Consider the following 21,250-nt stretch of genomic DNA (forward strand, 5'->3'; position numbering starts at 1 on the left):
TTCCCAAAAGATCTGTTGCATATTTGCTAGCACTGTCAACTTTGGGGCCTTTGGCAAAAGTAACAATTATATTGCAAATACAGGATCGCAAAGGTTTGAGGATCTTGAAAAGATTGTCCCGGGGATTTTGACCCAGAAATTGCGAAAGTTATGGAGATGGGCGTTTTGGTAGTGATTCGTTATCGGTTTGTTTACAAACTCTTATCGTCTTCAAAAATTTCGTCTTATCTTTTATATCTTCATTCACTATCGTACACGGCATGATATGACGTAAGTCGGCATCTTTCTTTACCTTGATGGATGGTGGACGTTGATGATGAGATGGGACGGGAACCGATATTTTAAACGGGCACTGGTAGTTAGGATGGTAATCAGATGCAGGCTGAGGCAGGTATCTGGTATGGGTTCAAAGTACGAACTATATGACTTTCATCATTCCATCATGCCTAGGTATTCATTTATGCGTCAACAGTGGACAGTATTTCAATCAGACCTACGAGTAACTCAGACACAAATTGTTAGAACTGCTGAAATCGCTTTCTCGCTACCTATCATCATATGCTATCATATTCAGCTCGCAGAGTTTCATTACTTCGTTATCGCCGTTCCACTTCCATCATCTACCCTTCCATCTCCACTCTTCCATTACTGGCCTGCGATTGCAGGAACAGTTTGCAGATACTCCTTGCGGTATGGATTGGCATCGACCTCTGGACCACGGTTCAAAGGAGTCCATTTAGGTTCCTCCTTGAACAATCTCATTGCTTGGATATACTGTTCTCCTGTTAGTAATGGCGCATGCCAAAAAGAGCATCACAGAGGGAAACATACGTTGTTTTCATCGGTGGTAAAACGATGGTAGATACCGGCTGGGAGAATCTGTCCGCCAAAATCAGTCTCTATTCAAACACGATTCCAGCGCATCCATCAAAGGTACTTACGATCAAGTCGTCCTTTTCCAACCTAATGCGAACCCACTCATCGCCCTCGCTCCTAACATCGAAGAATCCCGCTCCATCTCTGATATATCTGATCTCCTCATCTTCATGCAAATGCTCATTGAAGAACGACTTGACCTTCTCCTCATAGATATCGCCCATTTTCTCTGGTGAAACCGTAATCACATCGCGATTCTTGTAACTTCTGTCCGAGGCGAGCTTGTCGACATCTTTCTCATCTGCGAATCTGTAATAGAGAACTCCGAGCTTCTCCAAGTACTCGGGGTTAACGTCGCGACCTGAGTCGTGGAGTTCACGTTGGTCGCCCTATAAAAAACTGCTTGTTAGTAAAAAGAAGATGGAGGGAGGGGTAGTGCAGTGGGGGTGAGGGGTACTTTACCTCCTTGTTATCAAACCAGTAAGCTCTCATTTTGAATTTCAGTCAATTGAGTATTTCTATATTTGGTTTCAATAGATTTGAATGTGGTACTTATGCTTCAAGTGTAAAAGAAAGGTATGAAAGAAGCTGCGATTTATTTGCCTTTTGTTGGTTTTGGACAAACAAAATATCTAAGCGGAAGCCTGAGTGAAATAAATGGAAATTCCTAGAAAAAAAAGTCTGCGCCCGATGAGATTGACGCCATTCACCCATTCATAAATACTAGTATCACACAATCACATTGCATCGCAACGTCGCACGCCAATCAGTTGATAATTTCACAATTCTCAATACCTACCAGGTAGATTCGCTCCGTGGGTCATGAATGAAGAAGGAGCAATGAATCAGCATTTGTTTTCTTTCCTGACACTTTTTTAAATCGACATTCGGTGAGACGTCCTCGTCCTCTCCATCTCCGAAATGCTTGCAGGGGTATTTCCATCAGTGGGTGTACGGATTGACGAGACACTGCAAAAATGGACTTGTGAACAGCTCTTGATATATCAAATCATTAGTCTTGGGAATTATCACAACTATTCATTGGAGACGGAATAATCAAGATGTGAATTCTGATATCAAACAATGGAAGAATGAATTTATTAAAAATATCGAAAATTGGTATGATTGTTCGCCTTGAGCATCACTACTATGATCTGAGGGAGGCTTGCAACGATGATCTACTCTACTCAGCTACCCGAGAATTCCATATACCGAAATAAACAAGAACGCAGTCTTGGTCTAGGAGCTCAAAGACAGAGGATAGCGAGAGATCAAGCTGGAGCCTGAGAGTGTTCCTTAATTGATGAGCTACTCTGTACGCCAATGTAAAGAACTGCCATATATATCTGATTGAAAACTAATTTGGGCCTGCATGCATCGTCTCGGTTATCCTGGCTATATTGTACAGAGGAGAGGGTTCATTATTCTCTCGGTTGTGTGAAAGCTGGGGATGTATGTAGTTCAACACCTCCGCCCTTGATAGCAGCGCAGCCTCCACTCGAGCGGTAGAAAAGATGACATCTCCCATTTTGAGAGCTGTTGCCTGAGAGAGTTCGGATTAGAAACATTCCTCAGAGTTTCTCCCTTAACCGTTCCCCACCTCTGCTTTAGGGTTTGACTTCTCGCTATGTTTCTTTATTAAAGTTATTGTATTCTATAATTGTTGATATCAACATGGGTATGGCGATATCATGTGTTCACACTGTTGTAATATTGCTTAATTAGGAGCTACCTGAGAAACTATTTAGTATAAACCCATCTAAATCTAGGTAGTTGCTATGTTAGTACCGACAGACTAGCACTATGCACTAGGGTGATGGTTTATTTCTGAATGATATTGACGGCAATGAAGTATATACCTACTAGGCTCTCTAGGTAGCTCTAACGACATTTGCTATCATGGGAAAAACAATTAGATCTCCTCACAAACAACAATAACCATTATCGGAAATCTCAATTGGGAAAGCTTTCGAAGGATTTCAGAGCGTGGCGCGTTGGTGGCTCGGTGCTTAACCTATCTAGGGACTAACTGCGAATTTCACAGTATCATGTATATATGTAAACAAGCGCGCGATCTCCAAATTCCATTCTCTCTTCACCTTTCTTCCCTCTCATTTTTGTAAGCGCAAGATAATCAATTGGATCTCCATCTATAAAGCATTTCAATCAAATCGATCTGCGACGATAGATCGTTGAATACTGATGAATGTTACCCACTTGTTACCCCAACCTTCTCTACAGTAGCAAACATCGAAGCGAAACTCCCGCATAAAACCCCGGTCCGCCCTTCACCTAGCCAACAATTTCGCGTCATTGCTTTATTTACAAGAGACCCTTCATGTACCTACATTTACAACATCAATTTTCCAAAAAGATTGCTGACATCAACGAAACATTAATTGCTATGGCTATCGTTCCGCGATTGATGCCAGGCATGGGAATGGGTGTGGTCTCAACTGCATCTACTCCTTCTTTGCGATCGAGGAGAGATAGTGTTGTATCTACAGCTAGAGATGCGGGCGGAAATGTTAGAGTTGTGGTTAGAGTTAGAGGATTTCTTCCTAGAGGTGAGTATTTTAAAAGTAGAACAGGAAGTCAGGTTATTTTACTAATGGCGAAATAGAAATTAATAGAGGAGCTAAGTGTCTGATTGATATGAATCCAATAACGCAAGCAACCACTCTTCTAGTACCAAACGATACCGATCCTGCAAACTCTCGTTCGAAGATGCGCAGAGTCATCGAAGAGAAAGTCTTTACATTCGACAAGTCCTTTTGGAGCCACAACCAGTCTGATGAACACTATGCACACCAGGAGGATGTTTATAATAGTTTGGGGGAGGAATTCTTGGACCATAACTTCGAAGGATATCATACATGCATCTTTGCATATGGCCAGACTGGATCAGGAAAGAGTTATACAATGATGGGTACAGAAGATCAGCCAGGATTAATACCAAGGACCTGCGAAGACCTTTTTGAGCGGATCGAGGCAGCACATAATGAAAGTCCAAACATTTCCTATAATGTCCGTGTATCTTATTTCGAAGTTTATAACGAACATGTCCGAGATCTTCTTGTTCCATTCCACCCCAATCAACCACCCTATTATCTAAAGATTCGTGAATCCCCCACCGAAGGACCTTATATCAAAGATTTGACCGATGTACCTGTTAAGAATCTTTCTGAAATTATGCGGTACATGAAGATGGGAGATGCCAGTCGAACCACAGCAAGTACTAAGATGAACGATACAAGTAGCAGAAGTCATAGTGTTTTTACCATCATGCTCAAGCAGATCCACCACGATATGGAGACGGATGAAACAACAGAACGTACTGCCAGAATTCGACTAGTGGATCTTGCAGGTAGTGAACGTGCAAAGGCAACAGAAGCAACAGGTGCTCGCCTACGTGAGGGAAGCAATATTAACAAGTCTCTGACAACTCTCGGTCGTGTCATTGCAGCTCTCGCAGATCCAAAGCAACAACGTACCGTAAAACGCAACAAAGATGTCGTTCCCTATAGAGATTCAATCCTTACCTGGCTGCTCAAAGATTCATTGGGAGGAAATAGTAAAACCGCAATGATTGCGTGCATTTCCCCTTCCGATTACGACGAAACTCTCTCTACCCTTCGCTATGCCGACCAAGCTAAACGCATTCGCACGCGTGCCGTCGTCAACCAAGATCACGTTTCCGCTGCGGAACGTGATGCTCAGATTGCCGCCATGGCAGAGGAGATTCGCATTCTACAACTTCAAGTTTCCAATTCTGACTCTACAAGAAAAGAAACAGAAACTAAAGCACAAGACGAAAGACTTGAGCAATACCAGAATAAAATTGCACTCATGCAAAGAATGATGGAAGACAGAACCATGATATCAGAAGGTAAAATTCGAAGCTTGACGACTGAGAATGACGCCTTGAGATTGCATCTTAAATTAGCTTTGGAGAGCTTGAAGAATCCAATCAAAGTGGAACCTGCTAGAACTATTAGTATGGGCAGTATTAATTTTGATAACGTGGGCGATTTTGGGCACGATAAGGAGAACAGAACTATCGATGAAACGACTAATGAGGAAGATGGCTATGAACATGAGTATTCAGATGAAGACGAAGCTATCGATATGGGTGCACGTGAGGAGAGAGCGAGCGAGATGCAAGGTTTCATGGGCGATTTGTTAAAGGATCTAGATATGTTTAGGAAGAAGATCTGTGATGACAAGGGGCGTTTCGGTAGGGAAATGACGGTCAATGTTGTATGATTATGAGGAGAGGGCGGGTTTTTATGGATTGGTATGGTTTCACGAAGGGAAAATAGGGCAAGCGTTGGTGTTATGGGAGGTTTGCATTTTTATTATACCAAGGGTAGGAAAGGGATTGGGGGTAGGATATGCAGAGTCATGGACTATGGCACGGCTCATAGAGTCTAATCAGGCATTGGTTAATATTAGCGGTGGTAATCTGAGTGTGCCATATCTTTGGATCAGATCAAGGGGATCAATGTCCGTTAATCGAGGCGCATAGACTTCAAGACAGTGCAAACAGTATGTCTTTTTGTAGAATTAAGTCGTTAAAACAAAGTTAATTCTTCTGCTCAATGAGTGATGTAAATTGTACACCCAGTTTGAAGTGTGATAGCAATTTTTGACGTACCAATCGGATATGTCAATCAAATAGCACTCCAGTCTTGAATATCTATGATTTCAATTTGTATCCTAATAATTACACCAAAGCAATACGTGGTATCCTAGTACTTTAAAGTTCCTCAATTCCGGCCTTCTTTCCCTCCTCCATCTTCCTATCGCCATCAGCATCTTGCTCCTCGGCCTCACTCTCACTTTCGCTCCCCCTTTCCCCGTCCCTCGTTTCTTCCAAAACACCCAGTCCCAAGTTCATCTCCACATAACTTTCTCCCTCCTTCACATCCTCCAATTTCCTATCTTCTCCTTTCTCAATCTTCTTCATCAATTCTTCATTCGCTTCTTTCATCTGTTTCAGAAAATCAGGAAGATTGTTGAGACCTTCTGAAGCACCAAATCCGTCAAGTGTGGATACACGCATGACGGGACGAGCATTTAGGGGACGGATCATGGGAATCTCATCCTCGGAGTCGGCATCAGAAGAGGGTTCGGATGATGAAGCTTCGGCTTCGGATGATGTGTTGGCCTGGGAAGATGCGGGAGATGAGGATTTGGCTGGGTTTGTGGATGGTGGAGTGGTGGTGTTTGGAGAAGTTTTGCCGAGAGCCGTACGTTTTCTCGAGGGGAGTTTGGCGTCGAGAATTTTTCGGGGGCGCGTCGATTCGCTGTCCATTGCTTCTGTGGGAGGGGAGGTGCGTTTGCTTGATGTCATGGTGGGTAGGTAGGTCAGGTGAGTTGTTGGGTTTGAGATATGGAGGGGACGTTTTGGAGAGTCTCGGCTCAGTATTGTGTCTCAGTGATAGGACCCAATGGTAAAACCGAGATGCAAAAGATTGGGTAATGAAGTCTCAAAACTATATATTCTCGTGAGTATTAGAACTTTTGATAGGTAATGTATCCAGAAGACCAGGGTACAAGCAGGGCTTATGTGGTACTGGAGTTTTGTTTGGGTACAGGGAGAATAGAATATGTATTGCAAAAGTCCAAAAGGAATCCTGACACTATTCTGATTGGAATCTTGTGATAACAGTCCAGCAAAAATATAGCAATGGTAAGATGTGATTTATTGTTTTCTGTAAAGTGATTTGATGATTAAATTTGAAGTGATCGTCACCAAAAAAAACCCATATCGAAATCTTCCCCAATCATATCTCACCGCCAAATATTGCCAGGACCCACGTGATTCCACTCCCGGCCACTCACCGGGCGTGTTTTAGTTTTCCCGGACCGCGCCGCATGTTGGGCCTGCAATTCTACACAACCAATTGAACCAATGTGAAAGGGCAAATGAACATTGCAAGGGGTATCTACTCTTTGAGAGGGCCGTTCGGGCGCTTGTTTCAGGGTTTCATCCTGAATCCACTTGCTTCAGATGTGATCTGCTGTGCATTCTCTTGGCGCCACTGTTACTACATCACTTCATCCTTTGTACAATAATACGATTTGCTTTCTCTTTCATCCTCTCTACCACCCTTTTCTGTCCATCCCACCCTTAGCTTTGTCAATCTCTTGGTATCTTATTATTTCTTTCTTGAGAGCGGTAACAGCAGTCGAGTATCCCACTATACAATATCACAGTCTTAATATCACACATATACCATTTATACAATATGGCTTTACGACCATCGCTCATTACGCGAGGAATTTCCACCTCCGGACCAAGCGATACTGGATCTCCTGCCCGCGACGATGCAAAAAAGAATATGCTGAAAGCAATGCGTCCATTGCCGACGCAACATTGTTGGGATATATATTTCGATAGGTCAGTGCTTCTCTCTATGGGATATGTGGATTCTGTGGGGTATTGGATTGAGTTCCATTGCTAACGGGGTGCCGAATAGACAACAGAAGGATCAAAAGCCTGCCGCAGATGGCAGTTATACTGCTACCCTTGACAAGCTTCCTACACAAGTCGAATCGATTCAGGACTTCTGGCGTTATTGTAACAATACCCCGTTCGATCAGATTAAAATGAGAGAGTCGATTTATTTATTCAAACAAGGGTTCCAACCAGTATGGGAAGATAGAAGGAATATCAATGGAGGTAGTTGGACATTTAGGGTCCCTAAGCAAAATGGTCCGGACTTTTTCACTAGAGTTCAATTGATGGCTATCGGAGAGAAGCTTCAAGGCTGTTTAGAATCAGGTAAGCGGGTTTACACGAATCTCTCGGTTGGAAAATGCCAGCCCCTTTTCACCAGCAATTGGAATCGAAATATGGAAGAGAGTTAAAGACATCAAATTCTTGGTCGCCATAATATCTGGGTGCTCTATGAACAAGTGTTCTAGTTCACGGGTTGGAAGTGGGAAGGCTATGAAATGGAACACTACTGGGAATCGATACTAACATACGAATAGGCGATCAGCTTTGTGGTGTTGGACTCTCCGTTCGTTTCAATTCTCACCTTATCTCAATCTGGCACCGTGATGCCTCGAAACAGAAATCCATCGATGCGTTACTTGCTACAGTAATGGAGGAACTTCCCCAAGAACTGAAACCCAAGCCCGACAATTTCTTCTACAAGAAACACTCAGATCACGCCGGATTCAAAGCTCCACCAGCGGAAAGCACATCCGAGTCCGCACAGACTGAGCCTACTGCATCTAAAATTCAGACGGAGGTTCCAGCGGCTTAAACTAGCTGTTTCATTCATGATATCATGGGAATTATATGGGAATTGGCGTCACAAATATATCATTTAAGGTCAGATAAGGAAAGTTATCCACGAGGTGGAAAGGTGTTTTTGTCGGATAGGACCGGATTTTGCATAATCTTGTCGGCGTTCGTACTAAGAGCAATCAGCTAAATAAATGGAATATGTGCAACAAACCAATGCTTCGCTAGACTCCTGTTTCCCCGTGCATTTAACTCCATCGAGGGTAATTTCAATCCAATCCCAAATTTCATGCCAGGAATGCCACCAATAAATTATGTCCCAAAACTCCACGTGCGCCAAGTGCTCAAGATCGCTCATCAGATGTCAAATTGACCCATTCACCCAACCGTCACCTCCACATCCCCGCCCTCCTCATCACATCTTCAAACTCATCTCTCTCCACGCCCTTCCCAACACCTTGTCCGCCATTTGCCTCTAATAACATACTAACCAGCAACTCCTCATCCACATCCTCCTTTAACACCCTCGCAACCCTCTTCAACGTCGCCAATGTAATTCTTCCCATGTCCTCTCCGCCTCCACTGCCGCCCTTCTTCTGTCCAGCATTTGAAAATAGACGGAACGCATCATCTACATCTTTCTTATGTGAGTCCGATGTTCGAGTCCGGGAATGAAATTTAATAGCGCAGATGGCAACGAAATGCCGATAGACAGTAAAGCCTTCGTCTTCCGGGTCGAGGATGCTGTGGTATTCGCGGAGTTCGGAGGGGGTGGGGGTTAGTCCTAGGGCGCTGTTTCATAATTAGTACATATCTTCACTCACGGGAATTACTGTCGTGTACACAATAAATCAAGCAGAGAAATGAACGCTCTAAAAAGCGAAAGAGAAGTAGCACATACATCAACGCCCTCCTCACATCACCCATAGCAATAACGCCCTCCTTCTCGCCCTCCATCTTTTGCGAAAATAATGAAAATGCCTCTTTGATCTCTGTTTCTTCCGCAGCGGTAATATTGTGTTCTTTAGCTAGCTTGGACCGCGGTCCAGCTGCTGGCGCAGAGGCATCTTTGCGTTTTGCTGGCTGGGGTTTTCGTTAGTCATTTGTTAGATTTGGAAAATGGGGCGGTGGGGGAATACCATTCTGTATACCCAGCAATAGAATAAAAAGGTGCGCAAAGGATGTTATTGTGAAAAGGCAAACTGGACCGGGGGATAAAATAAAATCGCGAGTTGCATTTGGATATTGATAAAGTTCGCCCGCCATATGCATGACGCGAAGGCCTTATTGACGAGGCTGAAGTGGAGTATTGTGGATTGGCCATTTGGCTATACCTATATTAGACTAGCTTTCTCGCTAGCGCAGAAACTAGTGAGCCGTATGAAAACCTCGAAATTTTTCTTGATATTCCAATTCTTTCTTTATCATGTACACAATGGCATTCATTCATGCAGAGATCTTCAATCAATGAGATCCTCAACAACATGCAGCTTTGAATCAATTGTCAATTTATTGTTCTTCTCTAAGACAAGTAGGTATTCTTCTTTCAGCACATCATCATCTCTATTCTTCTTGGAACAGAAGAACCCCCCAACATCCGCTTCAAAATATTGCTAGAGCTTGCCGAGTCTCAACCCAGAGCGAGCAAGTGTGGACAGTGAAGCAAGAATAAAACCCGGGTCACGATTTTGATTCTTCGAGACTTTTCCTTGAGGTGTCCTGACTATGAAGCTCGTCGATGAGTTTTGTGTTCGGTTCCTTTAGGAGACATTTGATATTTGGTGGGATGAGTTTAAGGACTTGGGAGGAATGGTGGTTTAGTTCTATTAGCTTATGCAATATATTTACATCTTTTGAGTACCGTTTTGTTGTTTGGCTGTGATTTGCATTTGATCTGATTTATCTTTTGTGAAATTTATGAATGGCCAAGCTGGTCATAAAGAATGATGAAGCTCGCTTCATGTTTGGACTTTGGACCTTGGTATTGGTATGGTCTATCTGTCTATACGATTTGGGCAATTAGCTATACGCTGCATTGTGAAACAATGTGTTGCTATTGGTGTTCGTTTCTTCTTCGGGCATTCTACCCAGCTACTTCCACCAATTCATGATACCAAAAGCACCGCAAGCGCATGATGGCTTTCTGCCACCATCATCCCTATTCTTGATTCCCGTAGCGTTGAGTACCTGTATACATCCAGCTGTTTTGGATGTCTCCGTAGCTAGCCTGCCTTTTAAGTTGGCTCCGGGCGATACCAAGTATGCGAAAGCAGATATTAGGCAAAATTAACAGTTTGGCACCGGGCGTTGTAATCCTAGCTCTCATATACCAACTCGAAAACATAACCAAGAATTTCCCTTCTTAAACTCTGCAACTTCTTTAATGTTTTGTTAGTGCGACAGCTTTCTGTGACTTGCACGGTTGCCTCTGCTCTTTCGTTTCTGCAGCCTCGAATGGGTGTATCTTGAACCGCAGACGCCGACGTAAGTCGATTGACGTCGCGCTTTCTAGCAATAAACTCATAGGGGATTCATAATGGGTGTGTTAGAGTTCTCTCCATGAATCACAACTTACTAGTGACGAGTTTCTGATATTTGAAGACATATGCTCGTAAATTATACCATAGTGAATATGGTTGAAAGTGGAGACATACAAGCCTGCCAAAAAAAATGCATCTCGACACTCCTCGAAATTCACACTACTGCCGCGCAGACTTTGGAAATAAATGAAAGCAAACAACGAAATGAAAAGGCTAGCTGGAGCTGTCCACATAAATTCAAAACAATCAAAAGAAGGCCGAAAAAATAAATAAAGCGAGCTTCAGGATGACAAAAGGATAACGTCGACTTTGTTATCCTCCCAGGTGCGTGGTCTGTAGCTGCCTGTGGCTAATATCCTCGACCTCGTTTTATGGTAGTTGATGTGATCGCTCTACCACTTGCACCAGAAGCGGATTATTAGTTATAAGTTGCGAAGTTGTTTGGATATATATGGGCGACTGGGAGTTGGAACGTGAGGGTTTCTATTGGCCGATCACGACGTCTTGAAGTGAATATTGATCATGGGGTGTTTTCAGCATGTCCATTACTTCCGGTATCTATGCATCTACCATTGCAATTTCTGCTCACTCCGATCCTTCTTAACCATGGGTACATATCCTGTCTATTCTAACCTCCGTATCGGTTGGTTTTCTGGCGGTACAGTCTACCATTCATTGAGCATATCTTTTTCCAATCTTTCCAATCTTTCCAATCTTTCCAATCTTTCCAATCTTTCCAATCTTTCCAATCTTTCCAATCTTTCCAATCTTTCCAATCTTTCCAATCTTTCCAATCTTTCCAATCTTTCCAATCTTTCCAATCTTTCCAATCTTTCCAATCTTTCCAATCTTTCCAATCTTTCCAATCTTTCCAATCTTTCCAATCTTTCCAATCTTTCCAATCTTTCTACCACAATCGCTTCTTCGTCTTTTCATTCTCCCTCCGCAAATCTTTCTCTATCTGCATCTGTGTCTCCATTTCCTCCCATTGACTCACTTTCCATCCTTTCATAATTACTCTGGCATGTACTGATTCATATCCCGACAACGGTCTTTTCATTTCTTGACATTTTGTCAAATATTCTCCCCACTGTTTATACAAAAGTCCCGCGGAACTTTTACGCGCCTCTTCGCCAGTCATGCCAAGTAATTCTGCGTTATCCTGTCCACATGACTTCGTTCCAAACCCTTCTTCACAGGCTTCGGGGCATATCCAATAGCAGGCATCGGGCAAGGTGTAACATACTTCGTCGGCTGACACCGCTATTTTGTCGCCAATGTGGCCGCAGATGTGAAATTTGGTGACATTGCGATAGTATTTGTCGAAGACTTCGTAAACACTGCCGACTGGGACTTGGTTTCTCGCCGTTGGTGTGTATTTAGAAGGCTGAGGAGTAGCAGGAGAAGGTGCATCACAGCTCAAAAGGTATTGCATTACCCCTCTGGTAGTACGTGGAGGCGTTGATGAACTCATATTTTGGGAAGTGTCTTGTAGTTAAACGTTGAAATGTGGAGGAGAAAGTTTTCCAAGGAGACTCAGCGGCTTACATAGGGTATACCATAGAATGGGGCTTGACTCAGAAAGTTCTGAGTGACATTCATAATTGCTCAAGCTTTACCACTCATAATAGTCTCTACCGTTATGATTGATTCCACTTCACGATGCTGAATCATCTTTGCATTTTGTCGAGAAACAAAGATAGGTCAACTAATATCTAATTCACGGAAAAGAATCTTAATTGTAAGAAAATAACTTGAGAAGAATGAATCAAACTCATTCTCGTTCAAGCCCGTTGTTTTGACTCTCTGGTGCTCTGCCAGGGGAACATTTTAATTATCTACATGCTTTCGGCTCCGAACCTGATTATTCCCTTTGACAAGATGAAGAGACTGGAGCTTTTGAAGTTTGCTCTGGTTCTCAACCATCCTCTTAAACCAATCTATTCCTAATTTTGGTATAGGGGCCAACTCGCCATCTCGAAATCCATAGCCTCTGCGTCCAAGACGAATCCATTCGTCCCAGAGCACCTGAATAACAATGACACGCCACGGCTTCCCATTTCGATCGAGATTATCCTCTATGAGGCTAGTAATTATGTTACAGCCCCAGCATTTTTCGGCAGCGGTACAGCAAACAGCTTTTTTGAGCATAAATGTAGGACGAAGTAAGTCATCGCGGAAGGAATCAAGTTCATGTGCTAGTATGACCCCACACACGTATACGTTATATACTGTGCGACCTTCGATTCGGTTGTTCGATGCTTCATCTTTTTGATCGCTAGATCTCTTCAAACTACTTATATAACAGATATAATTATCTGGATTATGATATCTTTCATTCGGGTCGCAAGAGCAAGACCTTAGACTGCCTCTCATCATGTGTATGGGTTTGCTTGAAGTTGGAGATACTGAAGCGTCTATGAGGAATTCCTATTTCTATAACGATTGTACAATAGTAAACGAATAGCGAAACTTACTTGATGCGATTTTAAAAAATGATAATGAGCAAGAATCATGGATAAGATGCCGTGGCCGCGAAAAGGTGAGTGTATATTATAGAACGATGTTTTTCGAATTGGCTACTTGAAGGGTCTTTGTGGTATATTATCGAGGTGTTATGCATACAGAAGGGAGGGAAAAGGCGAGGAGTGGGACAAAAAGTACTCATCCGCACAGAACCAACTTTGTCCGTATCCGAAAAAGTATATTTATCTGCATTTGGGCCTCAGCAATGTTTTTCATATCACATATATAACCTAAATCTCCAAAGATCTAATAGCGATGTGAAAATAACTTCACATTGATACTGCGGTTTACTTCAATAGTCCACTAGTGGGTGTATCGACTGACAGGACACTTTTCAATTTCAAGATTTTGTCACAAATTCATTCTTCAATTCTTTAACATGAGACTCAATTGCTTCATTTATCAGTTTTTGATAAGCCATTGTAACAATTCTCGAGATTTCTGAGCTGAGCCTCGGAAAAATATTGTCAAGTCAATATTTACAATGTCCCATCAGTCCTTACACCCGTTGGTAATCCTAGTAGCAGTATATGGCACGAATATTGCAAAGAAAAGATTCGATGGGTCTATGGCATATGAAGTTTTGGCATTAAGATATCGGTGAGACATTGCAATGATTTATGTGACTGTCAAGTTGAGAAAAATCTTTTCGAATGATTCATATGTCAGAAATGCACACATATTCATACGATTTTTGGAACGGGAATACTTTAACCATGTTGGGTTTTTGTAAAGTCAGGCTTGATTATTCTTCTATGAAATGTTAAACATATGAAATTAATATGAGTCCACAGAATCCCTCTCGCCGAAGAAAGCTCTCTCTAAAATCCATATCCTTCTCGGCATGCCTGGAGCCTAGCCCAAAGGCTGCGAATATGAGCGCTCCATCAATGGGTAACGATCTTGCTCATTGTCAGGCGAATAACTATGTGTGCGTGCCATCTGCGAGGAGTGGATTCGCAAAGGCAATTCCCATGCCACTTCTGGTGTACTTTCTCGTTGTCTTTGCTGCTTTCTCTGTTGCTTGCGCATCTGTTTTTTTTTCGCGTTCTCTATTTTTTTTTCATCCTTGAATTTCTTCGGAGCTTTCGAAATGACATCCATAATCTGCCTTAAATCAAAAGAGGGCGTATTGTCACTGTCGACAAATCCATCCACGAACAGCCTATTCTTTCCTGTCCACAGTTCTATTAGCTCATTATTGAGGAACTCTCGAAATCCTTCCCTTTCTGGTGCAAACCTGAATTCATGTATTTGGTATCTAGCCGCGAAACAATTTTTACAAGCTTTGCAGTCCTCACAACGTTCTTTCTGAAGGGTGTTCTTAGGGCGCGAAGAGTGCTCGGAAGGTTTAAGTTCGAAGCGTTGGTAGCGTCCACAGAGGCGAAATGCAGTGTGGCAAATTTCGTCCCGAGGTTTGTTGCTACTATGATTGCCATTTCTGGCTCCATAGTTGAATGTAAGATTGTTGGGTTGGGGAGGGTTTGGTTTGACATAACGAGGGGTCATTTGAGTGAATTAGCCAGGATTGGCTGGGCGATAGTTGGGTTGGGGAGGGTTTGGTTTGAAATAATGAGGGGTCATTTGAGTGGAGTAGCCAGAATTGGCTGGACGATAGTTGGGTGGGATGTAGGGCGAGGGAATAGCAGGCAGGGAGGCATGGTTAGGACCATGGTGGTTTGACATCGCGTGTATGCGTCAGCTTGAAGTTTGATGGGTTGATGTTTGTGTACGTATCTATGCCATTAGCCTCCGGGAAATGATATTATAGTATTAAGACTTACTCGACGTGAATTTAAACCCCGACAATTGAGGGTAAGCCAACGAAGGGGAAGAGGTAGGTAGAGTTGCAGATGAGTGAGTAGAGATGTGAAGATGTATCGATGCCACACGATAATGTTGTAAGTATTGGTCGCCTGAAACTTTTCCACAGTATGATGTAAAGATGTAGAGGAACTTTGAAGAACAAGTCTGAGAAGGAGATCGTCAAAGCTCTTAAGCACATAGAATTAGTGTACTGACATTATTCATGTGGCGTATCTCTATATGAATTTAACAATATACTTGGTGATCAATTAGTCGAAACGTCTTTTCCGTCATTGAACAGTCAGATATCGCACAATGACAAGTCGACCGACAATTTAACTTCTTTGTCATATATGCCAATTTACTCATTGAAGGTGATTCCTCATGAATCAGACCCTGATTCTACGCATGCAGACCATATTCATTGTGTGACTTTTCACGGAGTCTGAATATGAATATGTAAGAATACAAAAAGTCTCACTGAGCTTCAATCGACACATTCATTTGGGTCCAGGAAGCTTCATATTTCTGTCAAGTCAGAATTCAATATTGAACATTCCTCTACTGTTTGGAAGAAAACTTCGAGCGTTTAAGAATAACACCAGACAATGCTATGATTACTCATTGCTGGGAACGAGGAGTTTATGAGTTCCAGAAGCTCAGCATCGGTCACAACCTGTACAAGGTCTATTTAGAAATCACTTCCACTTTCTGCCAAAGCTGCCACGATATGGAGATATTGCAACCTTCGCAGTACCCGTGGGAACAACTATTGCATCTATCTTCAAACTCATTTCATTTTCCTCCTAAATCATTCGAAGAAATAAACCGGCTTCATGTAATGAACCTTTGACAACCTCAAATCATCAATAGATTTAACGATCCAATGATCTCCTTGCAATGGGTGAGCTATCTTCTCATACTGATATACAGCAGGCCCCATTTATCTTGAGGACTCGGAGAAAAGAACACCATTTTTATCATGTAAGTTAGGCGACACATCGCCACCATAGTAGCCAATCTCGTGTGGGCGTCGTGTGGAGCGGCCATAGAGATGGAAATCGGTGAATAATCTAATGAGTTGTGAGCTTAACATCCTAAACATTACAGGGCAGGTTGGGTATTGGACCTGTTGGACTTATTGTATGGCTTCTCTGCCATCTGCCACCACATCAATCAAATCGGGTTGAACTTCGAGTGCTGTAAGTTGGTGTTATGAACAATTAAATAGCTATCCATGATCGATAAGGTATCTCAGATTACTGAACATCGTGGTAGTACGATTATACATTTCCCAAATAGATCTGAGCTCTGAATAAGTTGATAGAAACCACCTTGGTAACAGGGGATTTTCCATGGCTCTCAAACACGGAAGTCCATCTTGCAAAGGATTCACACAAGTCCCCACAGTTCTTGAGCTTATGATTGCACCAGTCGCTTACCTTGATCTCAAGGCTTGCTTGAAGCAAAGGGCTCTAATCGCGCATGCACTCTCTGAGTACTTCACACTTGCAGACTGGTCAAAATTTTGACCACCAATCCTATATAAGATATACATTTCCTTAAGATTTTTTATTTTAAGTGGGTGTCGGTTCTCAATAACCAAAAAAGAATTGTGTGGTCAAGGTCTGGCATTTGTTGATGAGAAAGTTATATGCATACCACGTCTCAATTTGCTCACTAACCATGAGGCGTCTTCTCTTGAAAGTGGCGGAATTCAGACTATCAAGAGCAACATAGTAAGTGCTGGGGTATCTGAACACTGCAAAAACAAACGGAACTAAACTACTAGAACAAGTGTTGTTATTCAAAGAATAAAACCACGAGACCAATTGCTGTTATTCCATGTTAGCGAATCTCATTGAGGTTGTAGAGTGAAAAGTGAGGAGCTTGACCACTACACTATATCATTTGTTTTGATTATTTCATGCATAGATTGAATTATAAAGTCAAGTCAGAGCCCTGCACCAAGGTACTGAGAGGGAAAGAAGAGGTAAAGGTAGATATGGGAGATGTTGGGGAGGAAAGAGCTATGAGAAGATGCGGGTATTATGTGGAGCAACCTTATGAATCCATGAATGCATACCTCAGTAAGGAGATGGTTCAAATGGAAGAATACAAACTTTCAGTACGCTGGAAAAGAAAGCTCCGATGTACCTAAACTTCACAGTAGGTGATTATTAAAATGTTGTTCCTGTGCCGTCCCGACATTAATATTCTAATGTCCAAATTCAAATGAATGCAAAATCAAGAGAATGACAATTTGAAAGAAACCAACGTGATAAGCGAAAATACAACCGAATAGGTGGCTTCTAATCCTAGAACGGTGACTTCCTCCTTTGAGTGTAGACAGACAGAATACTGGATGACAAAATTCATTGTCGGAACGGGCTCTTACACATGCAGAGAGAGTAAAGAGATATAGGATTTTGTATTTCATTTGGCAAGCGACATACCAGAACATGATACTTCAAGTGAAACAGAAAAAGAAACTCAAGAATTGCTTTCGAAGATTCACACCAGAAAGTTCCAGGTCACACTTGTGAGCTCAGAATGAATCTTGAGTTGAGGAGGTCGTTGCATTCATTAATTTGACTAAACATCCGCACATGGTTCTCTCAAGAGGAAATTATACGGGAAACAGTAGCACAGTCCTCAGAGTCCCAGAGTATCCAATAGTCCGGACTGCAGTCCAAAAATATAAGTGCTGAACGTCTAAAAGCAATTAGAATTCTGAAAATAGTTCAATATTCCAATCAAAGTCAAAGTCTCAGACGATTTGAATGTTCTAATTGGTTTTGGGATTTAATAATCTTTGCAGTCAGGATCATTAGACGCCTTGTCTCAGACCCCTCCTCATAGAGTGTGCAGATATCATTCAGTGTACCCATTCATGCGAAATCCCATTGTGAAAGACGATTGAAATTCGCATGTTGATAGAAGAGATCTTCGTTGTCAAGCAAAGCGGCTCATTTCCCCACACTAAAAGATATCAAAAATTAGGGCACGTGATTTCGTAATTTTGGCGCGATTCCCCGCGTCACTTTTGCCTCTGTGGTTTACAGATCATTTCTTTGCTTTTGTTTCCACAACCATCTTACGATCTATGATATTGCATTCGCCGTCGCATTCTTTTACAAACCATTTGAAAATAATTACTGGTTGCTGTTCGCGAATATAATACATCCTGTCTCAAATCTCGATTCACCTTTTGCGATTCTGTTCAATCTTGCAACTTTACGATCAAACATCAGATACAACTTTCAAAACAACCCCGCAGCCTTCGAGATTGCGGCAATGGGCTCTTCAAATATAGCTCGAAAGGAGCGGCGCAAAAAACAAACACGTTTGACCTTCGATCCAATCTCCACCGAAGTACCTTTAGATTCACATGCGAAAAGCCAAGGACCATCGCCTGCGAAGGTTCGATACGAGAGAACGAATGGCGGCACATCTGCAGGAAATGGAGGAAGGATTACACGCAGTGGGATGTCTTCAGGGTCGCCGTTGAAAGCAAGTTCGGGTACCAAAGGAAAATCCGGGGGCAAGGGAAAGAATGCGAGAGATGGAAAAATCAGTTTTGGATCATTGCCAACACCCGCGAAAAGCTCACAGAAAGAGGAAATTATTATTCCAGATACAGAAGTAACTAGCGGATCACGTCGAAGCACTCGTGGTTCAAAAATGAAGGAGCCAATTATTGAGGATGCCACTGATTCGGGAGATGAGTCTACAATTGAAGTTGAAGTAATGACTCCATCGAAGAAGAATAAAGCGGAAACCGCTGCCACAGAAGCTTCAGGTGACGACTCGGATATTGAGATCACAGGTTCTGCTACAAAATCTTCTGGAGCTGGTTCATCGAGGAGACGTTCGCTCACAGGTCGAGGCTTTATACAAGGTGGAAGTACATATAACGCCCCTTTACCCTCTTCTGGAAATCGAGGCAGGGCATCAAAAGCCCTAGTTCATAGCCCCAAACCTCCAACACCCCCGAAGACTACCCCAAAGAAAAGATCGGTAACATTGTCAGATACAAGTGACGATGACGTATTCGCATCAAACTCTAGACCTTCACAACGTCCGGGCCTATTTAGTCAGAAGCTAGCTGCGCCAATAGAAAGTAGCGATGAATCTTGTGAGGAGGCCGATGAGGATTCCGAGGATGATATACTTCCATCTTCTACTAGACGTCGTCAAGAAACACGGATTTTCCCGCAAGTTGCACTTGAGATTGATTCTGATGACTCGGATGACGAGCCTCTAACCTCACCCATGAAGAGAAAGCGTCCTACCATCATTTCTGATGATGAGGATAGTATTATTAGATCGCCTGTAAAGAGAACGAGGGTCGTGGATGAGAGTGATTCAGATGATGATTTGCCGCCCATGACTAAGTTGTCCAAGACGACTCCCCCCGAATCTGACAGCCCAGCTCCTTCCCCACAAGTCAAACGAAGAGGACCGCCTAGGAAGCACAGAACTGCTAAGCAGAAGCAATTAGAGATTCTCAAACGCAAGCGTGCTGGAGAAAGCAACCCTGTTCTTACAGAATCTGAGTCTGATGAGGAAGAAGTTGGGGGCTTATATGATTCGGGTAGTGATGCATTGACTACCTTTGAAGATGAAGAAGACGAGGAAGTGGAAGAGGAGGTTCAAGAAACGCGCAAACGAAAATTGCCAAAGAAGCCTGTACGAGAGAACGAGGACGAGTACGATTCGGACTTTGTTGATGACGATGACGTTGGTCTTCTTGGAGTACCAGATTACGCTATGATTCCTCTACATCTCACGGCCGCAGCTCACAAACCCCTCAGAGAACATTTTGTGGAAGCAGTTGAATGGTGTGTTCAAAACAAGATTAATCCAGGTTTCAACCAAAATCTTATGCCCATCTACAAGGCGGCGTGGAATAAGCTCGAAGATGCATACAGTGGGTTATCTGGTAGCAAATTTGTTTCTACTTCATGGACTCGTGACTTTACCAAAGGTCTCTACGCCCGCCCCGAATTCATCATCAGGAGACTTGCTCCAGGAGAAGCGATTGATCTTTTAGGAGAGGTCAAATGCGAGGCATGTAATCGTAGGAAGCATATACCAACTTTTGGTATCACATTAAAGGGATCTGCGTACCACAGGGACAGCTTAGCCGAAGTAGAGAAAGATGATAGTGATACCGAGGAAGATGACGAGGAAGATGATTCTGATGATGAGAAGGACACGCGGAGTTTGAACAGCAGAGATGAACCTCTACCACCTCAAGACAAAGAGTTCATGGTCGGCTCGTAAGTTACAATTGCGTACATATTGGGGTACGGATTTTGACTAACCTGACCGTATAGTGTCTGTAAGGAAAACGCGGAGAATGCACATACACTCATTCATCTGAAGTATGCACTTAACCAATGGGTGATAGGCAGTCTGGAAAGTCAAGGCCATCTCACTATTGAGAAGCTTGCCAAGAGAGACAAGATGAGTGCAAAGAAGAGACAGAAGGAAGTTAACGGAATTGTCGACAAGTGGAAGGAGGAGAAAGAGATTAAAGAATTGTATGGCATCTGGAAACAACAATTAGAGACGGCACAGAACGCCAGTACAACGGGAAGACGATAAGATACCACGTGGTGACTGGGGGTGTGAATTGGAGACAAGCAAGGGAGAGAATTGAATTTATGGCGCATGATGGTGGAGAACTAGGAAGATTTTAACGATGCTGGGTATAGCATCAGGTATTTGGGAGCGAGATATGGAAGCAGGTAGCGATGATTTTGAAATCATGATTTTACCACATTTCATATCATTTTATCTCATTATCTCAGAGTCAGTAATTAGGAATGACTGGGAGCAAAATAATATTGAGTTAGAGATACGGCGGGGATTTTATTGTTACTTTGGTAGTACTAGGAGGTTGAAGACGATATCGATGATACAGCTCTATTTCAGATACCCAATAGCAAAATTATTAACAATTTATCAATGATTGATATTTCAATCTCTTACGATTAGGCACTCAGGTAGGTTTGAGAGATACCTGCTCACATCTAAGTTTTAAAATTCCGAGGCTACACAATTGTACACTGTACTGTACATACATAGCGGCACACCTGGCCTGGACAATCTGATTTTGTTCCAGACAGGGCGGTTACCAGGATTTATTATTATTGTCTTGGGCCTCACTCACCCCCCAACATGCGATTCTCTCCTTTACCATGATAGTGATGATTAGGTATGAGGTATCGTA

General features: G+C 42.7%; 9 protein-coding genes across 9 annotated transcripts; 3 read left to right on the forward strand and 6 right to left on the reverse strand.

Annotated features, from left to right (window-relative positions):
* Positions 1-645: 645 nt before the first annotated feature.
* EAE98_009178 (uncharacterized protein) lies at positions 646-1,368 on the reverse strand (the record flags this gene model as incomplete). Its single annotated transcript, XM_038956799.1, has 4 exons — positions 646-774; positions 832-879; positions 942-1,265; positions 1,339-1,368. The coding sequence occupies 4 exons, from the start codon at positions 1,366-1,368 to the stop codon at positions 646-648; spliced, it is 531 nt and encodes a 176-aa protein (XP_038806865.1).
* Positions 1,369-3,214: 1,846 nt separating this feature from the next.
* EAE98_009179 (uncharacterized protein) lies at positions 3,215-5,451 on the forward strand (the record flags this gene model as incomplete). The annotated part of the gene is made up of 2 exons (XM_038956800.1): positions 3,215-3,443; positions 3,500-5,451. The coding sequence occupies 2 exons, from the start codon at positions 3,215-3,217 to the stop codon at positions 5,140-5,142; spliced, it is 1,872 nt and encodes a 623-aa protein (XP_038806866.1). The 3' UTR covers positions 5,143-5,451.
* Positions 5,452-5,635: 184 nt separating this feature from the next.
* Positions 5,636-6,232, reverse strand: EAE98_009180 (uncharacterized protein; the record flags this gene model as incomplete). Its single annotated transcript, XM_038956801.1, has 1 exon — positions 5,636-6,232. The coding sequence occupies one exon, from the start codon at positions 6,230-6,232 to the stop codon at positions 5,636-5,638; it is 597 nt and encodes a 198-aa protein (XP_038806867.1).
* Positions 6,233-7,130: 898 nt separating this feature from the next.
* EAE98_009181 (uncharacterized protein) lies at positions 7,131-8,156 on the forward strand (the record flags this gene model as incomplete). Its single annotated transcript, XM_038956802.1, has 3 exons — positions 7,131-7,282; positions 7,362-7,666; positions 7,879-8,156. 3 exons carry the CDS (start codon positions 7,131-7,133, stop codon positions 8,154-8,156), a joined length of 735 nt encoding a protein of 244 aa, XP_038806868.1.
* Positions 8,157-8,352: 196 nt separating this feature from the next.
* Positions 8,353-9,374, reverse strand: EAE98_009182 (uncharacterized protein). Its single transcript, XM_038956803.1, has 3 exons — positions 9,277-9,374; positions 9,039-9,220; positions 8,353-8,929 (listed from the first exon to the last, which is right to left on the reverse strand). The coding sequence occupies exons 1-3, from the start codon at positions 9,277-9,279 to the stop codon at positions 8,527-8,529; spliced, it is 588 nt and encodes a 195-aa protein (XP_038806869.1). The 5' UTR covers positions 9,280-9,374; the 3' UTR covers positions 8,353-8,526.
* Positions 9,375-11,349: 1,975 nt separating this feature from the next.
* On the reverse strand, positions 11,350-12,151 carry EAE98_009183 (uncharacterized protein; the record flags this gene model as incomplete). The annotated part of the gene is made up of 2 exons (XM_038956804.1): positions 11,350-11,634; positions 11,696-12,151. 2 exons carry the CDS (start codon positions 12,149-12,151, stop codon positions 11,350-11,352), a joined length of 741 nt encoding a protein of 246 aa, XP_038806870.1.
* Positions 12,152-12,507: 356 nt separating this feature from the next.
* EAE98_009184 (uncharacterized protein) lies at positions 12,508-13,053 on the reverse strand (the record flags this gene model as incomplete). The annotated part of the gene is made up of 1 exon (XM_038956805.1): positions 12,508-13,053. The coding sequence occupies one exon, from the start codon at positions 13,051-13,053 to the stop codon at positions 12,508-12,510; it is 546 nt and encodes a 181-aa protein (XP_038806871.1).
* A 1,005-nt stretch (positions 13,054-14,058) lies between these two features.
* Positions 14,059-14,712, reverse strand: EAE98_009185 (uncharacterized protein; the record flags this gene model as incomplete). Its single annotated transcript, XM_038956806.1, has 1 exon — positions 14,059-14,712. One exon carries the CDS (start codon positions 14,710-14,712, stop codon positions 14,059-14,061), a length of 654 nt encoding a protein of 217 aa, XP_038806872.1.
* Positions 14,713-18,306: 3,594 nt separating this feature from the next.
* EAE98_009186 (uncharacterized protein) lies at positions 18,307-20,622 on the forward strand (the record flags this gene model as incomplete). The annotated part of the gene is made up of 2 exons (XM_038956807.1): positions 18,307-20,294; positions 20,352-20,622. 2 exons carry the CDS (start codon positions 18,307-18,309, stop codon positions 20,620-20,622), a joined length of 2,259 nt encoding a protein of 752 aa, XP_038806873.1.
* Positions 20,623-21,250: the final 628 nt, after the last annotated feature.

The sequence above is a fragment of the Botrytis deweyae genome (genome assembly GCF_014898535.1).
Source record: "Botrytis deweyae strain B1 chromosome Unknown BDEW_026, whole genome shotgun sequence".
NCBI lineage: Eukaryota > Fungi > Ascomycota > Leotiomycetes > Helotiales > Sclerotiniaceae > Botrytis > Botrytis deweyae.

Excerpts from the sequence above, each read along its gene's own strand:
- EAE98_009182 (XM_038956803.1), bottom strand. Across the intron at positions 8,930-9,038 it reads GATGTGAGGAGGGCGTTGAT|CGCCCTAGGACTAACCCCCA; the intron begins GTATGTGCTACT and ends ATTATGAAACAG.